Genomic DNA, 19435 nt, shown 5'->3' on the forward strand with positions numbered 1-19435 from the left:
ACTGCGACCGTGGCCTCTTCCACTGTGCGGTCGAGGTAGCATTTGCCAAAGTGAGTCAATGCCTGTCACTGTACTGCTGGCCGGGTGTGAGGGTGTGGTGGTTCTTGTTCTAAATCGGGGCTGCCTGTTCCCCTTGCAGAGGTTTGGCAAACGCTGTGCTGGAGGTCGGAGTGGATTTGTGCCCTGAACTCTGCTTTCCGTTAAAGCTTGCTGCAGCTTCCCCCGGGAGCTGGCAGGATCTGCAGTGCCAGGGACCAGACGAAACGCCCTGCGTTAGGCAACAACAGGGAGGGCAGGTTCTTGTGCCGCCGCGATCACGCTGTGAGCTGCTTCACCCATTCTTTGCAAATACTGCCCTGGAGATAAAGCCTGGAGACTAGAAGTGCAAAGTTAGCAGACCTGGATCAAATAATTCCAGTGCAGGGAGAAAGGGGGAGTTTGTATTTCAGCTGAAGCACCCGCCCCCAGGTTTGAGCCCTCTCCCTGCCGTGCCGCGAGTTCCCGAAGTTCAGCTCTAACCCCGTCCTTCCCTGGCCGCCGGTCCCCACCCGCCGGGGGAGGAGGCGGCGGGGGGAGCCGGTGCCACCTCGGTTGTCCCTCCCCGCACACCCCCCCGCCATCGCGGCCGGCAGCTTTAAATGCGGCGCGGCGGGCGGCGGGGCAGGCGTTGGCACGATGCGGCGGGCGCTCGGCACCCTGCGCTGCCGCCCGGCGCTGCTGCTGCTGCTGCTGCTGCTGCCGCCAGTGCTGCCGCTGCCCGCGGCGGGGGGCTCCCCGCACCGCCTGCGTCGGCAGCCGCGGCCCGCCGGGGGCCTCTCCGGGAGCCGCGCCGCAGGTACCGCGCTGGGAGCCGCCTCTTGCGCGGGGCTGCGCGCCCCCGGCCAGCCCGCCCGGCGGCGATGCCCTGCCCCGAGGCGATGCTTCTCCCGGAGGTGGTGCCTTTCCCCCAGGCGATGCCTCTCCTGGAGGCGATGCCTTCTCCCAGGCGATGCCCGCCTGGAGGCGATTCCCTTCCCGGAGGCGATTCCCGGACCCGGCTGCCTCGGCACCGCCTGCCATTGCTTCTCCTGGGCTGCTGCCTTACATGCTTCGTTTTACGAATGACTGGGAGAGAGTTATTCCCCAGGGACATCTTGCTGTATCTGCGGCAGTCCATGGACCATTCCCTTGAAGGCAGAAGTGCCAACTACTTCTTTTAATGCAAAATTGGCCTTGCTAATCTCTAAAACCTACATAACTCTTCCTTACCCGTGTTCATTTCTTGAAACATCTCTGTTTCAGACTCAGAAAGATCAGGCTAATGAAAAGGGTTTTTTTCTTAATCTAAAAAAGAGAATTCCAGAGCCTACAAATCTTGCATTTGGTCTTTTTTTTGTTTTTTTTGTTTTTTTTTTTTTTTTTTTGGGTACAACAAATAGTGTGTTTTTCTTTGATGGCTTAAGATACACATGCATGCAAAACATTTCTTCATGTTTTCTCAGCTTCTCAAAGGGCACAAAGCCATTCTTCTAAATCCTTACGCAAAAACTGAGTTATGGGATGCATGTGGAATTTTATATAATATACCTGGACAGGATCCTAGATTCATCCAGTCCATTTCTCCGTCCAAAGGCAAAAAGTAAGATCTGTCTGATCTGATTTTTTCCCTCCCTTTTCACTTGCACAAGAGAAAAAAAGTTTTTTAATGCATTGGGAAAAAAAAAAAAAAAAGGTGCTGTTTTTACCTCTACTTTTAAGAGATTGTGAAGACTTTTAAATTTTTTTTTAACTGGAATGCAATAATAAAAGTCAACTTGATAGTAGCTGTGAAAGGTGTGTCCAGTTCCCAAAAAGAGCTCTTCAGGGAGTATATTCAAACTGAACACCTCAAATTTCGCTATTTAATGCACTGTTGAGCAGGAATGTGTCTTTTGTAGAAATATTGTGCTTTTGGGTTGTCTGTTTTTCATAAACCTGCAGTACAAATCCATACCTTGATCAATGTCAGGTCAGGATATCAGGACTAAAGAGTGTACAGCTTAAGTTTCCTGCTATTGCTGTCTTGATTATTTTTCATCTTCCTAGAAATGATGTTTATCTCTGATCTGAGCTATGGCTTTTCTGTTTCAGTCTAGATTTATATGTCAGTGAGGAATTTTAGCAGCTAGAAAAATTGGTGTAAATATTAATTTTTACATGTAAAATTACTTCATAAATACAAAGTTCATTTATTTCTCTGCTCTAGAAGCCTTTAAACAGTAACAACTTCTAAAGAAGCCTTTATTTCTTCTTGTTTGAACTTCACAACACTTTGGATTCTGAATCAGGAATTTATATTCTTACTATCCTAAAAAATATTGCTAGGATCTGTTCACTACGTAATCTAGCCAGTTGTTTTACCATTTTATTTCTGGAGCTTATAAAAATATGTAAGATGAAAAAGTAAGTACATTTATATATCATTGCTACACTTCTGTATTGGCTGTTATATGCAAACTACAACCCTTTGTTTCAAGGATAGTGACATATTTTGTGGGCTCAAATGTAGACCTATCTTTTAATGCTTAGAAGTGTTCAATTTTTTCTTACTTGTCAAAATTAATATTTAAGAATTTCTAATGTGTGGCTCACTGTAATTTTAAACCTCTTCCTAAAGAATCAAGAGTGCCAACATTTATCTGGAAGGAACAGTTTGCCATGACAGCTCTCACTGCCCTAGGGTGAGAGCTCTGGTCCTGTGTAGGAGATAACTGAAGTGTTTTCCTTCCTTCTTGACAGACACTGCCTGCAAGAACCAGCCCCTAGACCTCGTCTTCATCATAGACAGTTCCCGTAGTGTCCGACCTGAAGAGTTTGAGAAAGTGAAAATCTTTTTGTCAAAAATGATTGATACTCTGGATGTTGGTGAAAGAACAACCCGTGTGGCAGTCATGAATTATGCTAGCACTGTCAAGGTGGAGTTTCCCCTCCGGACCTACTTTGATAAAGCATCTATGAAGGAGGCTGTATCCCACATTGGCCCCTTGTCTACTGGCACAATGACCGGCCTTGCCATCCAAACTGCCATGGATGAAGTCTTCACTGAGGAAATGGGCACCCGGCCAGCAACCTTCAATATCCCCAAGGTGGTCATTGTTGTGACAGATGGACGGCCACAAGACCAGGTTCAAGATGTGGCAGCAAGTGCCCGGAGAGCTGGCATTGAGATCTATGCAGTTGGGGTAGACCGGGCAGACATGCAGTCCCTGAGGATAATGGCCAGCGAACCACTGGATGAACACGTCTTCTATGTGGAGACCTATGGTGTGATCGAAAAGCTGACAGCCAAATTCAGAGAGACTTTCTGTGGTAAGGTGGTCAGTCCAAGAAGGTAGTGTAATTTGGCTCCTTTTGGCTCCTACTGTGGTTCCACTCCCTAAGAAAGAAGGTTTTCTTTTTCAGAAGTGTTATGTATCACATTTAAATATTTCCTTTGCCATCTGTTGGGCAAACAAGCCAACCCTTTTATTCAGCCTAGGCCAAGCAACGACCTTTAATTTTGAATCGTGATCTTACCATGCAAGTAACAGACCTGATTTCAGTGGACCTCCTTGTGTAGTTGGACCAATTTAGTGCAAGAGAAAGTATGGCAATCTGTCCAGGATTTGGCTACCTAAATTTACTGACTCACCAATAGCACACACCAGAGCTGTGCAGTCTGCTCATTCCTTTTCCCATCTTGCTGGGAAGTGAGGAGGGTGGAAGCATGGTGCTGAAGGGCTCTTTATAGTTTTGGAGTAGGAAAATCAGTGTGGCAGGTGAGCCGCCATGCTAGCTTGAGAAATTTGATGCAGGATGAAGTGCCCAAACACAATGGCAGGTCATCTCGGGATGGGCTTTCACTCTGCAGGCACTGCTGGGCTTTTTCAGTGTGCCAGACTCACACCTTTCTCTGTTGCTCTGCAACTTGACTTAGATAGGGAACTGTGGGATGGGTTGAATTAGCTTCGCCCTTTCAGGGCTGGTCTTGGAAAAATGCTGGATGTATATGTAGTTTGGACTAGAACTCCACTAAGGATGCTAGGCCAGTGTGGGTTGTTATTGTCATTTACAGAAGAAAAAGGTCATGTATCTGGAGTATTTAGAACTGCCTATTAGACAGCTATGACACAGCCCTACTCACAAAACCCAGTGACTTTTTGACAATTAAACTTGTATGAAGTAGATTTTTGTAGTAAATTTGTAAGGTAATTACTTGTAAAATAAGTCTCCAGCAAGTAATGGCTAAAATCAGATGGAAAGAACATTGGAAGAGAACTAAAATAAGAACTATTGCCTTGGGAACTTGGTTGGCAATGGGTTACTTTGTTATTTCAGAGCCTTGCTAAAAATTACCACCATACCTTTTGAATAAATTTAGAGTGAATAGACCTCTTTTTCTAGGTATGAAATAAATGTGTAGGGTTATCTCCAGATAGGACACCTTGCCCAATAATTACCATAGGAAGTGCCTTGAGGTTTGGCTTGACATCATGTTGTGTTGCTGATGTGATCAGATCCTCTCCCTGGTAGCTGGAAGTGGGTACAAGTGCCCACATAGTTGGACAGGTATGTGTGCTGTGAACATAGCACTAATTTTCCACCTATGTTCTTGACAAAGCGAGTCCTTTCATAGCACCAAATAAAAATCTCTTGTTCTTAAGAGTAAACTCGCTGTTCATTGTGCTGAAACATAGAAATTAGGCCCCTACTAAACTGGAGGGTAAACCAAAGAGAGCTCACAAATATACACTTCCAGTGTAACCCTGAGTTGCCTGCATGCAATTAGCCAGAATCTGTGGGATTCATGAACAAGAAGAGGGTAAAAGGAATAATTTTTAAAAAGGTTCCTACAAACCAAATAAATCTAAGAGGGTCTTGTAAGACAGTGTGGGTAAACTGGGTCTTTTCCAGCTCCAAACTGCTTTTTGGTCAGAAATCTAGACTCACCAGTGACAATTAGGATTTTCTTTGCTTTGGCCAAGGCAAATAAATTTGTTTGTAGGGTGAACTGAAAACAGGAAAACTAATGTTCAGGGGCAAAATAGTTGGGTAAGATCAAGATCTTGATGTCTTGAGAGCATCATTCAACATGAGACCATCCTGGAGGTGGAAAATCTTAGCCTTGAATTGGTGTTCAAGTCAGTGGAGGCTTGACTTTCCTACCACAAAAATCTGACCATTTGAGTCTGAGCTTCTCAGTTATGCTTGAAAATACCACCCACAGATTTTTTTCATAAACCATGGAGATGAATTCTCTTATTGCCAAGGGTGTAGCAGAATGAAAAGATGCTGTCTTGGTTTGAGATTTGTTTTTGCCAATGGAAAGACAAGGCACAGTTTCTGTCAGCCTTATTAGGGGACACCTAGATCTTCCATGTGTTAGAAAATGGGAAATGTTGCCTTGCATTCAGAAATATGTGAGAAAATTCAAGCACTCTTGTTTCTCATTTCTATCTCACCACTATTGCTTTGGAGTTTGATTTTACCAGTAGTCCATACCCACATTTTAACTACTCATCTGAGTAAAATCTCAGATAATAATAGACTTGTGCTTCCCCTTTTTCTCCTTTTCCCTTTTGTTTCCTCCTTCTTTCTTTCCTTCCTTTCCCTTTTTTGTTCCCCTTTCCACTTTTTTCCTCCACCCTTTTTTTTTTTTTCTCCCCCCTTCTCTCTCCTGTTCCCTTTTTCCCCTCATCTAAATTTAGTCATCTAAAAATCATCTAAGTTTAAGCGGGTATGTAGGTTTCCTTTACAATCTGTGGAGAGAAACAGGGGCATCTTGAAGTGACCAAAGAAGCAGCAGATCCAAAGCTAAATATACTTGAGAAAAATTGGTCAGAAGTTAATTAGTTATGTAGTTTGGCCATCTGCGAAGGAAAAGACTGTCAGCACACATAGTGCATTCCAGAGACAGACCAGCGTTACAGCAGTCAGTCTGCCCTGTTACCACAACACACATATCAGCTGCCATCCATCACGCTGCTTTTCATATCACTGTTTTCTGTTTTCTTAGTCTGATGAAATAGCCTTACTGTTTGCTGGGGAATTAGCTGGTCCTTGAAAATTGAATCTCATTTTGTAGTTTGCAGTTTCAGTTTCTCAGTTCTCTGAGGTTTGGATATTATTTGTGTACTGTCCTTCAATTAGGAGGGTCATGTACCTGCAAAGCTACCTTACTGTTGAAACTTTCTTCCACATCCTCTTTTGGTTTTGACTTCTTGAATCTGATGGATCAAGGCAGCTGCAGCCCTCACATACCCATCTTGCACCGGTGTGGGTTTCTTTGCTGGACCAGCATTACACAGACACTTTTTTCATCCCTGAGAAGACAGTGTGTTATCCTAGTGCCTCCGAGTCATTTTTCTGTTCCTCCTGGTCTTGATGGTCTTTCTGTTGCAGTTTTGGTTTATTTTATTTTATTTTGCTTTCTGTTGCATTTCAGTTTACATGTGATTTTTTTACAGTGCAGCAGGAATTCATAAATCAGGTTGTTTGCCAATGAGCAGAAGTTAGTAAACTGCCAGACAGTGACTGATACATTTTGGGATTATTTCAAACGGTTGTCTGTAATAGAAAGAGACTGGATAAAAAATGCCAGAAGGTCCTTTTCATTGCAGACTTCTCATTTCCAGTGTAATGTTACTAAATGCTTAAAATCTCTCCCTGTTGCACCCTTTTCAATTCATCTTGTCTTTCTGCCACCTCAGGTGGTGAGTTATTTCACTGCAGTTGTTCCAGTGTCATTTATGACCTCTTTCTTTCTTCTGGCTACAGAATGATGCAAAAGATACCTGTAACTTTTTGTGACAGTGACACAGCACTGACATTTACTACTGCTAATCCAGCAAACAGTGCAAGATGTACTTTTGTAAGCATAAATTATTAATGACTGTTTCTTTCCTTTGGAATGACTGAAATACCTTTTCTGTAAATGTCCTTTGTAGCTGCGAATGTGTGTGCACTTGGGACCCATGACTGTGAGCAAGTCTGTGTGAGTAACGGTGGATCCTACCTTTGTGATTGCCATGAAGGCTACACTCTGAATCCAGATAAAAGAACCTGCTCAGGTATTATTCTTTCTGTAAATGTGTTCAACTAGAAAAAAACCCACTTTTAAAAACCATAATTGGATTTAGGAAGCTACTTGTGTACTTCTGTTGAAACAGTGAACATCTGCATCTTCTTCAATAATAATAAATCTAATAATAAATAATAAATAAAAGTCTGCTGCAAGTAATGGTGAGTAGTTTGACTCCATCACCATCCTTTTTATTATGCCTACAGATCCATTCATTAGGGCCAGATGCCAAAACAAAGTCTTCAGATGTAGACACTGTATAGATATTTTCCCCTACCACTTACTCTAATTCCTTCAATTACTATTACCATTTCTGAGCTGATTCCAAATCAAAATATATTCAAAAATGTGAATATGCACTCCATCCCAAACTACTTTTTATTAAAAATGAATCGCTTCTCTAATATGCATCTTGCAGCTGTGGACACATGTGCACCTGGAAGGCATGAGTGTGATCAGATCTGTGTGAGTAACAACGGATCCTATGTCTGTGAATGCTATGAAGGCTACACCCTGAATCCAGATAAGAAGACTTGCTCAGGTAAGAATTAAAGGCTACTTTAATATATGAGACTCATGGAGAGATGGACATGCTTTCTGTGAGTTGCCCTCATTATTTCTAGTTGAAAAATTGCTTACAGGCATCAGCTCTTAAAATGAGAATTCACTTATAGCCTTTCCCCTTGGTTCCAATAACAATCAAATTGCATTGTTCTTTGAATGTGTTGATTAAAAAAATGCAGTTTGGCACTTACCTACCATTTTATGCTCTTCACAGTACTTCATAAACATCACTTAGTCCCTGGGAAAGGATGAACCTATTTCGGAGATGCCAACCAGCACTGTGTCTCCACTGGAGAGTGAGTGCCACTAGTCCACAGAGAACTTAAAACCTGATGATTTTCCCATGTCCTCTCCACCGCTTCTGTTGAAACTCAGGGGTATTTACAGCTTGCTGCTTCTGCTTCCAAAGTTGTGCAGGGCCCTGCTGTATAGCAACCCAAGTCTTACCCTGGCAGCAGTTTATTCCTCTCCTACTCCTTGAATTGGCACCCTGAAAAGTTAATCTATTATAAAAACTTTTTTTCCCCCCAAATACTTCTGTGGAGTTATTTCTTTAAATCCAGAAGTTCTGAGCAGCACCAGCCTTAGGGTAGCTATTTTATAACTGGTAAGTGCATCCCTCCCTTTGAGAGCCCTTGAGCATTTTTTCACGGAAGTTTCCACTCTTCTTATTTCTGAAGGGAGAACATAATCTTCTAGAGCTCCTGCTTTTTTGTATATGCCTCACTAGGCTTTATATCTCTTTGCCATTTAATAGCATTTCTGTGTATCATTTTTGTGCCTGTGTTCAGCTCATGGATGAAAGTATGAAGTCAAATTTGGATCCACCATAGTTACTGTTAATATTGCAAGAAACAACTTCTGCCTTGACATCTGGCAGGTTATTGCTCATCTCAGTATGGTGTTTTAGCTTCATCCTTACTGGGGATATTCAGGACTGCTAGCATGGCTGATAAAAATCAGACTTGTGTGAGATATGTTATAGTAATGTCTTACAGTCCCACTGTCTGCCTCTACTAAATAATTAGTAACTGAACTCAGCTGTCTGGAGGGTAATATAATAATGTAGTAGGGCACTGGTTGAATCCTAATTTGAATCCTAATTTAATTGTATTTATAAATGTTGAAGCATTTAAAATGCTTGAGTGTCTGGGAGGGATTAATAAGTTTGTTTTCTAAAATATGTTTCACCACAGTCATGGACATGTGTGCACCTGGAAGGCATGATTGTGCACAGGTCTGTCTGAGTAATGATGGATCCTACAGCTGTGACTGCTATGAAGGCTACACTCTGAATCCAGATAAGAAGACTTGTTCAGGTAAGACCTGATCATGGAAATACTGTATGTAGCTAAAAGCAAGTAGCTTTTAAAAATCAGGTTAATTTACATTATTTTTGTGATAAATTATCCAAGAGTTTCTGTAGAACTCCTGAGAACACAGTGCAACTTTATTTCTTCATGTGTCCAGCAATAATTTGAGACCTGTGACTCTTTCACAGTTGTGAAAATTGTAATTGCTATAATTAAAATGCCATTTGATGTTTCCCTGAGGACTTCACAATATTTTTACACTGATGGAGCACAAATTACCATATCTACCTGACAGAGGAGAAGGATAATATATTTGGTGGGAATTATGTAATGTGCACTACCTGTGTCACAAAAATCTTCAGCAAAGCAGCACAAGGGAATGAGATGAAGAAGAGCAAGGACTGTGCTGGGAGAGAGATTACAGTCTGTATCATCATGAGTGTGATCACTCTTTTTGGTAGATATGTTTGGACCTTAAAAAATACTCCAGCCTTAGAGCTCTAGAGGATGGAAGGAAATTTTCTTTCCCAGTGCTGGTCTCTTGTGGAGAATACGAGCATAGATATAACTGGTACTTAAGGATGTACATGTAAGTATATAGTACCTACAAATTAATACGTATTCTATATTATTTTCATTTAGGATTAGGATTTGAGCTTCACTCTTCATTTCTTTGCATGTCTCACTGAAGATTTATTTAAGCAAAATCCTTTTTTCCACTTCCATCATAATCCTTTTCCTTACTACATTTTGTGTGACAAAGTGCTGAACCAGTGAATTGCTTCCAATTACAGGAGTTTCCTAGGCAAATCTCTCCAATTAAGTCATGTCTCACATCTCAAAGAGGCAAAGCCAGAGGCCCTCAATATTTCTTCTTGCCTGGTTTAGAAGCTGATTTTGTAAATACAGTTCCTAAGACTAACTCTCACCTGGCATTATATAGACACAATAAACATCTGTGAGGGAATGTGAAGTCAGTTAGGCATCCCCTTTGGAAGTCCAATCCCAAACCTCCTTTCATAGCACTGATTATCCCCCTGCATAGACAAATTTCAGATTATTTCCCTAACATGCTTGCTTTTTTTCTCTTTTGAATCTCATTTTTCAATAGGCTGCTAATGATTTCTCAACCATCCAGGTCTTCGTGATATAATAAAAATAGTTTAGGTCCAGGAGGGGGTCATCCCTCCCTCCCTCCCTCCCTCCCTCCCTCCCTCCCTCCCTCCCTCCCTCCCTCCCTCCCTCCCTCCCTCCCTTCCTCCCTTCCTTCCTTCCTTCCTTCCTTCCTTCCTTCCTTCCTTCCTTCCTTCCTTCCTTCCTTCCTTCCTTCCTTCCTTCCTCCCTCCCTCCCTCCCTCCCTCCCTCCCTCCCTCCCTCCCTCCCTCTCCCCCCTCCCCTCCCCCTCCCCTCCCCCTCCCCTCCCCTCCCCTCCCCTCCCCTCCCCTCCCCTCCCCTCCCCTCCCCTCCCCTCCCCTCCCCTCCCCTCCCCTCTATTTTTCTTTTTCCTTTCCTTTTTTCCTTTTCTTTTTTCTTCTTTCCTTCTTTCTTTGCTTCTCCCTTACTGAAGCTCCTTACTGCAAAGATATCCAAATATGGGAATGCCTTCTAAGCTTGGCCTTTCAGAGTTGATGTGTTAAATTTGGCAGAAAACATCAGCTTCACACATCAAGTGCCCACTTTGTAACTGGCAGCAAGTGCCACGTCTCTCTTTTTTTTGCTGCCATGTATACTCTTCGGTTTATGGTCTTTTCACTCCATAAAACAGTGTCTTATCCAACTCAATTAAAGCTGAAATAATGCCAAATACTCTATTAAAATCCACATACTTGTTCTCTGAAATTCCTTTGGATAATTATTTTGTAACTGGGTCACTGCTACTTTGGCTCCTTTTGCAATCTGTTACAACTGCAAAAAAAGCGTTGCCAGTGTTCCAAAAATTGTATTAATTTTGTGATGTTTATAGCCAGATAAAAACACACTCTGTATACCCTGTCATGGCTAATAGCATGCTGACATGCGATAAGAACGTCATGGTTTGAATCCAGATGAAGACATGTTTGCAAATGGGAATTACTAACATCAACTAAAATGAAGTTTGGGTATTGATTGATACTCTACTCTTCTCTTCTCAAATGGCTTCCTCAGCTGTCGACATGTGTGCACCCGGAAGGCATGACTGTGAGCAGGTCTGCGTGAGGGATGATCTGTTCTATACTTGTGACTGCTACCAAGGCTACACCCTGAATCCAGACAAGAAGACTTGCTCAAGTAAGAGCAGATTGCTGTTCCCTATAACCCCCATGCCCTCCCCAGCTAAGTACATCTATTGACATAGCTCTCATTAGCAGGTTAATGTATTTAGATCTGTTTAAGAAACTTACACATGTATTCAAGTGTTAAAAGACAGTTCTATGTCACTCTGCCTTTTCCACTTTGAGCAATATTTAGATATAAAGCACTTCATATGCAACAATGCTAGTAACTGCTTACCATTTGGTCTTTGTTTATCATCTTCTAATGAAGGTTTTCACTGTATTTAAAAAAAAAAAAATGCAATATTCAGCAAACCCAGAACTGAGAAATAATTGAAGAGAGAAGAGCTGGGGTTAGTCACACAGTCACATACTTTGCAGTACTGCAGAAACTGCGTACCACCAAGCAGGAGACAGCTTGAGGTGATGTCCTCCCCTCCAGGCTGAATTTAATTTTGCTGTTTGTTTCTTTAGCTTCTCAGGGACTTTGAGTTATAGTAAAAATGTAATCATTTTAGAAGTGTTTCTTTCCTTCCTGGTTTCCTTACTGTAAGGTTCTGTACTGGAAATTTTTCCTAGCATGCCCTTGGAGGTGCTCTGGCACTTCACCTCTGGTGGTGTTAGGCAGCTGTGGTCGGAGTGAGCACAGACTGTACAGAGTAAGGACTGAGGGAGACCCCAGTAAGCCAATTAGTTCATCTCACTGCTTCAAGGCAAGATCAGTTACACATATCAGTAGTTCCTGGTAAGATTCACATAGGATAGGCTCCCAGCATGGAAAAGCATTGCCATTGGGAAGCATTAAAAAATGGTTATCTTGTTTTTGGATAACTGTTTCTCCAAAAAGCATTCTGTAGGCACTGATGTATGTGCACCAAGAACCCATGACTGTGAGCAGGTCTGTGTGAGTAATGGCAGATCATATACCTGTGACTGCTATGAAGGCTTTACCTTAAATCCAGATGAAAAAACATGCTCAAGTAGAAATTTTTTTTCCCTGAATATATTTATTGAAGTACCTCTCCTTAATATGTTAAATCCTTTAAATTTGTTTGATAAAGGTTCTATCCACTCACAAACTCCCTGAAAGTATAATCCCTTTTAATTCTTTTCTGCCTCTTCCCACTAATATTTTGAGCTAGTTTGATCCTTCTTGTTTAGTTATAGCAGTTATTGTATTTAAAACTACAGTTGACTCTTACCTATCACCACACATTTAAGGACTTCACTGTATTTAAAAAAAAAGAGTCTGTTATAATCTGCATTTCCTTATGAAATGGGCATAACTGGGGGGATTGGCAAGGCAGGGGTTCTGGGGCATCTGTTTCTGGGGCATGGGACTCAGTTGTGTACCAGCATTTGCAGGATGGTGGGGGGCCAGAGGGGAACAGAACTGGTGTCAGAAGAACGACTGCAACGCTAAACCATGTGTTGTCGTCCGCTCCTCCAAGCTGAGTGGGGCAGGCATGCCAATTGTTTTCCCTTCAGATGGGCAATAATGGCATCAGCTGTTGGCAGAACCTCTGCACCATTTGATGTAGAATCATAAGTAAAGTTGGGTTGGAAGGGACCTCAAGAGGTACCTAGTCTGATCTCTGGTTCAGAGCAGGAATAACCTGCCATTACATCAAGTTCCTAAGGACCCTATGTAAGAGCAAAGTTATAAAACAGGTGGATATAGCCAAACACCATCTGCAAATATAGTAATTTTTTGTAGGTCTGGACTTCTACATAAATGCAGTGTAAAAACACAACTCTAGCATGTTTTGTATGACTTGTTTGGCATCCCAGTGGCAATGGGAGCATCCAAGATTTTGAATATCAAATACTGGAAGACTCTAAATTTCACAGAAGGACTGTAGAAGACTTCAGGGTACCCTTGGCAGTTGCCAAAGTTGGCTGGAAAAGTAATTTTGTTAAAACCGACATAATCCAAGGAGGATCTGTATCTGTCATTGGAGAATTTAAATGCAAACATAAAAAATTAACTGGCAGTTGGTTGGAAACCAACCATGTTGGTGTGATATTTTGAACTGGCCTTCCTCCAGCTGACTCTTGAACAGCTCTTCTTTGTACATTGACCATAAAGCCAGTGGAACGTTCCAAAGAAGGGAGGTGAACAAATACAGGTTCAGTGGAATCAAGGAGACACCAGTTTCAACATTGGCTCTAAGACAAATGAATTTCTGCACTGCTAGAAATGAATCTGTTCATAGATTTTGCAGTTTCCCTGCAAAATGGAAATATCAATGGCATGATTGGTAAATAAAAAAAGAAACCAAAAAAATTCAGAAAAAAAGAGAAATTGTATCCAGGTATAATATTTCTATTGCTTTACTGTTATAATGCTCACATAATTTGTTTGGCATTGATCAGCTACACATTTATGTATCTGCATAAAAAAGAATTGATTAATCTGCTGTCATTGCCTTTGCAAGCAATGTTAAAAACATGTATAACAAGACAGGCATTACATAGAAGTAACACCTCTTGATAACTTGTTGAAAGGGTATTTCATAATTGTAGGCCCTCTTTTAAGAAGGCTCTGCCTTGGGAAGCTTATTATTATTCTGGTCTCAGATGTAGACAGTAGTCTCACTACAGTAACTGTGCTTCAGTAGCTGTTGATGTTTGTTCTTAGCCTGCAGCAAGGGGTGCAGCTTGCCTTAACTCCTGTTTTCTTTATGGAGAAGGTGAGGTTAAATTGCCTTTCATGTAGCTAAGAACTCACAGCCATCAGCTGATGCCTGATGTTATTATACCACAATGAAATTATCACCTCTCTGAGCCCTTTTTGATCATCCCTGGTTTTGTGGTGGATTATAGAGAAAAAGGAGTTCCTGAGGACAGCTGAGGTGGGTTCCCTGTAAGTCTGGAAGATTGAGGGCAATTGTGAGGAAGAAATTCTTTACTGTGAGGGTAGTGAGACACTGGCACAGGTTGCCCAGAGAAGCTGTAGCTGCCCCCTCCCTGGAAGTGTTCAAGGTCAGGTTGGACGGGGCTTTGAGCAACCTGGTCAGAAAGATGTCCCTGCCTATGGCAGGGGGGTTGGACTAGATGACCTTTAAAGGTCCTTTCCAACCCAAACCATTCTATGATTCTATCATTCTTCTGAAGAGAAGCCCAACAAGTTAGTCATGGCCTTAAATACATCTAATTGAATAGATTCTGTTTACAGTGATGCCAGTGGCCTTCCTGTGTGGATAGTCTGATGGTCAAAGTACTACTTACAAGACGGAGACCTGAACTGCAGGTTCTTCTCAGTCTGCATCACCTGAACACACTCATTCTACTTCCCAGTGTGCCCTCCCTTTTGGGATGGGGGATATTCTGGATGAGAGGGAGAGATAACAGGTTGATGGGGGAGGCTGGTTGGTCTCTGCACCCAAGCTTCTTTTTATATTTTGCTCAATAATGGTCTAATTTAAAGAGTGCAGAGGATCCAGGTAGGTAGTCAGGTGAGGAACTCCCTGATCTGCCTCCTCCCTGGTTAGAGTCACGTTCTCTCTTGCCTGTCCTGTTTCTGGACTATGACACTCATGTCTCTGGCTACACACTGGCCCCTGTTCCCTGCTTTCCCTCCTTCCTGACTGCCCTGAGTTGCAGTGCTTGCTGTAGTCTCACAGCATGAGTTCAACTCCCGTTGCAGAATCAAGCATTTTCCTGGGATTTAAATGTTTGATAATTGTCATAAATATTCTAAATGCTGTTTTCTCTCTTAGGAGCCATAACGAGCAGTCTCGTAACAACTGAAGAGTCCTGTAAGTGTGAAGCCATAGCTGCCCTGCAGGACTCAGTCACCTCTCGCCTTGAAGCTCTGTCCACAAAATATATCCTTTTTCTTACATGATCTTCTGCATTCAGCTCTTTACTGGTATTTTAGAGGTAGCTGTTTTGATACAAGCCAGGGAAGGAACATCCCTCAAAACAGAAAGTATTTTCATGGTGATTTTAGAAATGTTACGGAGCAAAATCTTGGTTGTTGCAAATACCACTATGTTTTCAAATTTCATTGAAGGGCTTTAGTATCAAGATACAGATAAAATGCATGTGCCCATGTCCCCTAGATTATAAATGCTACGTTTAACATCAAGCACTGCTCTATTCATAATTCTTCCAGATGACTTTTACTGTTATAGCAAATTCTCAGTTTTGAGCCCCCCTATTATGTTCCAAAATTTTCAAGACAACAGGCAGTGTGACAACAGTCCCATTAGCTGTGGTATTCCTCTGAATCCCACCTCTGCAGGGAGGCACTGTCCCAAGCAATTTTCATGCACCTTCTTCTTTTCCATGAAAATGTGCTAGCCTATTAATATCCAGCTGCTGGGATATATGAGAATGGGAGAGCTGTGAGGCAGGGTGCCGAGGCTGGAGGCACTAGGCAAGCCTCAGGTTCACAGGACATCTGAGGTGCAGGCTGGTGGGTGCCAGCTCTGCTGTGCTGGAATTTCCTGGCTTCGTTTGCTGCAGTGTGGTGCCTGTGGCAGTGGAGAAAAATGTGGTCAGCCCCCAGATTAAAGATTGCATAAACATGTAGGAGAGAAAAAAAAAAAAAAAAAAAAGAGAAAGTGGTGAACTGTGTGGTATCACAGCAAACCTAAATGCTGGAATAAATGCCCTCAGACGGCACAGCACAAACTAATAACTGGAAATTAAAGTTGGGCAAGCTGTGATTCATCAAAAGGCACAATTTTTAGAAGTGAGAGTGGTTGATCACTGTGACAATTTACCAAGATTTTATCACTGGAAATTTCTGAGACTGGATGCTTTTTTCTGTAAAAGGTGCTCTTGTTCAAGGAAGAATTAATTTAGGGGAGCACTATGTCTACGGTTGTCATCCTGATCCCAGGGGCTTCAAAATCAAGGAAGAGTAGGGTATTTAGAATTAATCAAAGAAAGAGAGCAAAGCAGGAGACTAGTAAGTTTTATATGTTAACTCATCATTTATACAGATAAATGAATTTTACGGTCCACCAAAGTTTCTGAAAGCCAAATGAAAACTTCTGCCAAGGACATAAGACTTTCCCAGTTCTTGAATAAATTCAAAGTTATTTTATAAGGTCTAATTGCAAATCCCTCTTCTTGCAGTGTGCCTGAAGTTCAGTTTATCTGCCTGGGAAATGTGAAGAGAAGACTCTGATTTTACTTGGATTACAATATATAATTCCAGGAAATCTTAAGTAGATAAAACTGAACACCAAGATAATTAAACCTGTAATGTCATCTCAATAGTAGCATGTCCTTCAGAGAACAATCTTTCTGTCTAAAAGAGCTAATGTTAGGCAAGAAAATGTGGTGTGTTCAAGTCAGGAATATACTTTATTACTGAGAACTGAGGCTTTTTTCCAGAGTTATTCTTTGTTGTGCAATTTGTATCCCTAACATCTTTTCAAGACAACCTGGGAAAAGCAGCAGAGACAATCACTTGGTCCAACTCCTTCTGAGAAATTAGGGTTGTAGAGATCGTTTGGGAAGTTGCCAGATCTTGACAGATCTCCAGAATGGTTTGGAATCTCTGGTTCAAGCATGTATTGACCTGTCTAGAAAACAGATTGTTTGTTGAAAATGAAGCAATGAGAAAGTTTATGAATAAACCAAACATTATAGACAGCTATTTTATTGCCCTTAACAACTGACCACTAGATGAAGTGTCTGAGAAGCTGCAGGTATATCAAGGCAGACAGCAGGTTGTCTGAGCTATCATTCTACTTAATTTTAAAATAATCTTTCAGAATCAATCCTTTTTATTGTGTTCAGCAAGCTTTATTTTGTTGCACAGCTTACAAAACAGCAGTTGGTTTTTTATAGTTGACAAATGTCAAGAAGACTTCAGGAAGACAGCCTTGAAAATACAGTGACCCTGAGGATCTTCATGTACAGTCACTTTATAACCATAAAGCTACCTATACCTGCTGTGCTTCAGTTTGTACTACAAGTAGCACAGCAGGTACTGCTTTTCTGCAGTAACTGCATTTTTATTCCTTTTTTAAAAGTAAATACAGAAAAAAAGAATGGATACATATATCACATTATATAAAACTGTGAAATGGCAAGGCAGAGTAAAAAATGTGCCTGTGTCTTCTGTTCATTAAATGGGAAAGTAAGTTGGGGTCTTGTAACTTATTTTAATAAAGTATGATGTGCACACTGACACTGGAAGTTTTCTTGTATACATCTTAAAGGATGTGTGTTATGAAATAAAGGGTTTAACAAAAACAAGGAAACAAAACCTCAAAGATAAAGGGCGCATAAAGGGGAGAAATCCACAGAACTAAACAGAATACTATCCCCAAGTCACATAGTTGGAAAAAGAACCGTTTGATTTTAAAACCTACAAGTCCTTGTTAATATAGATAAAAGGTTTAATAGTAATTTCAAGTATTAATAATGTTGTTTAACACTCAGAAGGATGAAAGACGTCCTCCAATTTAAGGTTTTTATCCTGCAAGATTTACTTATGTTATTAGACAGTTATTCCTGTTGTCATATGACAGACTTTACTGAAACTACTTCTGTCAATTTGGCTTATAGAATAAAACACACAAGCTAACAATTAAAAAATTTAATTGTTAAAGGAATCCACTTGTTTTGCACACTTGGTGTTTCTAATCATCCAAATGCTTTAGCAACTATATTTAAATAAGTTGGAATGAAAACTATGTTGGTTTTTTTTTTTTAGAATTGAAAAATTCAACATATTTTGTACAACTTTGCAATATAATTACACAAAATATTTTATCAGTAGCTGGTATGTCAAGGACATATTATAATGACATCTGTGCTTGCTTCATGCCCTGCACTTAACAGATACAAACAACTGCAAGGAAAATTGGTGGGCAGAAGTTTGGTTACCATGTTCACTGCACATGCGAGTGGGACTTCAGGTATGTCTACACAGTAATGTTGTTAGACTATAATACTAAATAGCACAGGTAAACATGGGACACAACTTCAGCAAGGGCTAAAAATGAGACTGTAAACTCTCCAAAACTGCTGGATTGGTCTGTGGTTGGTATTTTGTGATGTGTGCCCACTGATATTAATTTTCTGTAGCTTGGTTAAAGTTAGTGTGGGACAACCTAGCTATGCTACATTGTCTTCCTCAAAGTGCTGTATATGCATATTTTTTCTGCAAGTCATGGAGTTTTATATCCAGCACTTTACTTTGCTTACTTTCATGTCCTCTGCTTAGACATGGGTATTATACAAGGATTTATAGGGCCAGAAGTATGCCTTGGCCTCTGTAATTGGTAAGAATAAACAAGCTGTAAATCTAATGCAAGACTTTTCAACTTCTTGGCAATTGGGAGTGGATGACATCAGTCCCATTTACACTAAGGCCAGTTGTCAGATGAGATTTTATACAATAGTGGAAAATTGTCCTGGAGGCCAGATGTGTCTTGCTGGGCAGGCTTTGTTTCATGCATTAGTATTCTTAACTCCATTTTACATTACAAATGATAGTATTTACATTCAATTCTTTTGAGCAATTATCATGTCTCACTGTGTGCTTGTGAGCACCAGGTAAAGTTCTAAGGTGATATAAGCAATTTCTTTAAAATAGGACATACCAGCATGTCCTATTGACTGAACATTTTTATTTTAAATACAGATGTATTTGTTGATATGGGATGAGTAATTACACTGTTTTAATTATTGGGGCAGTAGAACTTTAAGACTAATGGAGAGACCTGTTAGGAAAAGAAATAAATTTGATCTTTTGGATGGCATTTTAAAATTATTTTTATTTTGCATAGAATAGAATAGAATGGAAAGGACCTACAACGATCATCTAGTCCAACTGCCTGACCACAGGCATTTTCTAAATTACCTTTAGCTATCTTATTCAGCTCTAAAATGCTTACAGGGCTTCAGCCAGCTTTGCTTTAGAGTTCTGTCTTACGTATGTGCTTCTAAGTTGGAATCAGTCAAAAAGCTGGATGCCCAGTGCTCCTCATGTTCATGTAACTTCAATAAAATGATGTGACGATAACCCATGGCTGGTTCTATTTCTCTACGTTTCCAGATAGGCTCCCTGGGAATAGGGGAGCAGCACTAAACTTGACGAGACACAGGTTTGAGAGCTTGGCTTTGTCATGATCCTCCTTTGACATTGAACAAATTGCTTATATTTCAGTGTTTGTGTTGTGGATAATTGCACTGTGGAGTGCTTAGCCTCCGTGAAAGCAAGTGGGATGATGCCCTGGGAGTCACACCACTTCTGT

General features: G+C 41.2%; 1 protein-coding gene across 1 annotated transcript; it reads left to right on the top strand.

Annotated features, from left to right (window-relative positions):
* The first annotated feature begins 645 nt into the window (after positions 1–645).
* On the top strand, positions 646–17361 carry MATN3 (matrilin 3). The gene is made up of 8 exons (XM_074861510.1): positions 646–835; positions 2758–3327; positions 6945–7067; positions 7497–7619; positions 8839–8961; positions 11101–11223; positions 14930–15037; positions 16851–17361. The coding sequence occupies exons 1-8, from the start codon at positions 676–678 to the stop codon at positions 16904–16906; spliced, it is 1386 nt and encodes a 461-aa protein (XP_074717611.1). The 5' UTR covers positions 646–675; the 3' UTR covers positions 16907–17361.
* Positions 17362–19435: the final 2074 nt, after the last annotated feature.

This window comes from Strix uralensis, chromosome 3, assembly GCF_047716275.1.
Source record: "Strix uralensis isolate ZFMK-TIS-50842 chromosome 3, bStrUra1, whole genome shotgun sequence".
Taxonomy (NCBI): Eukaryota; Metazoa; Chordata; class Aves; order Strigiformes; family Strigidae; genus Strix; species Strix uralensis.

Excerpts from the sequence above, each read along its gene's own strand:
- MATN3 (XM_074861510.1), top strand. The coding sequence starts at position 676 with ATGCGGCGGGCGCTCGGCACCCTGCGCTGCCGCCCGGCGCTGCTGCTG. Across the intron at positions 7,068-7,496 it reads AGATAAAAGAACCTGCTCAG|CTGTGGACACATGTGCACCT; the intron begins GTATTATTCTTT and ends TGCATCTTGCAG. Across the intron at positions 11,224-14,929 it reads AGACAAGAAGACTTGCTCAA|GAGCCATAACGAGCAGTCTC; the intron begins GTAAGAGCAGAT and ends TTTCTCTCTTAG.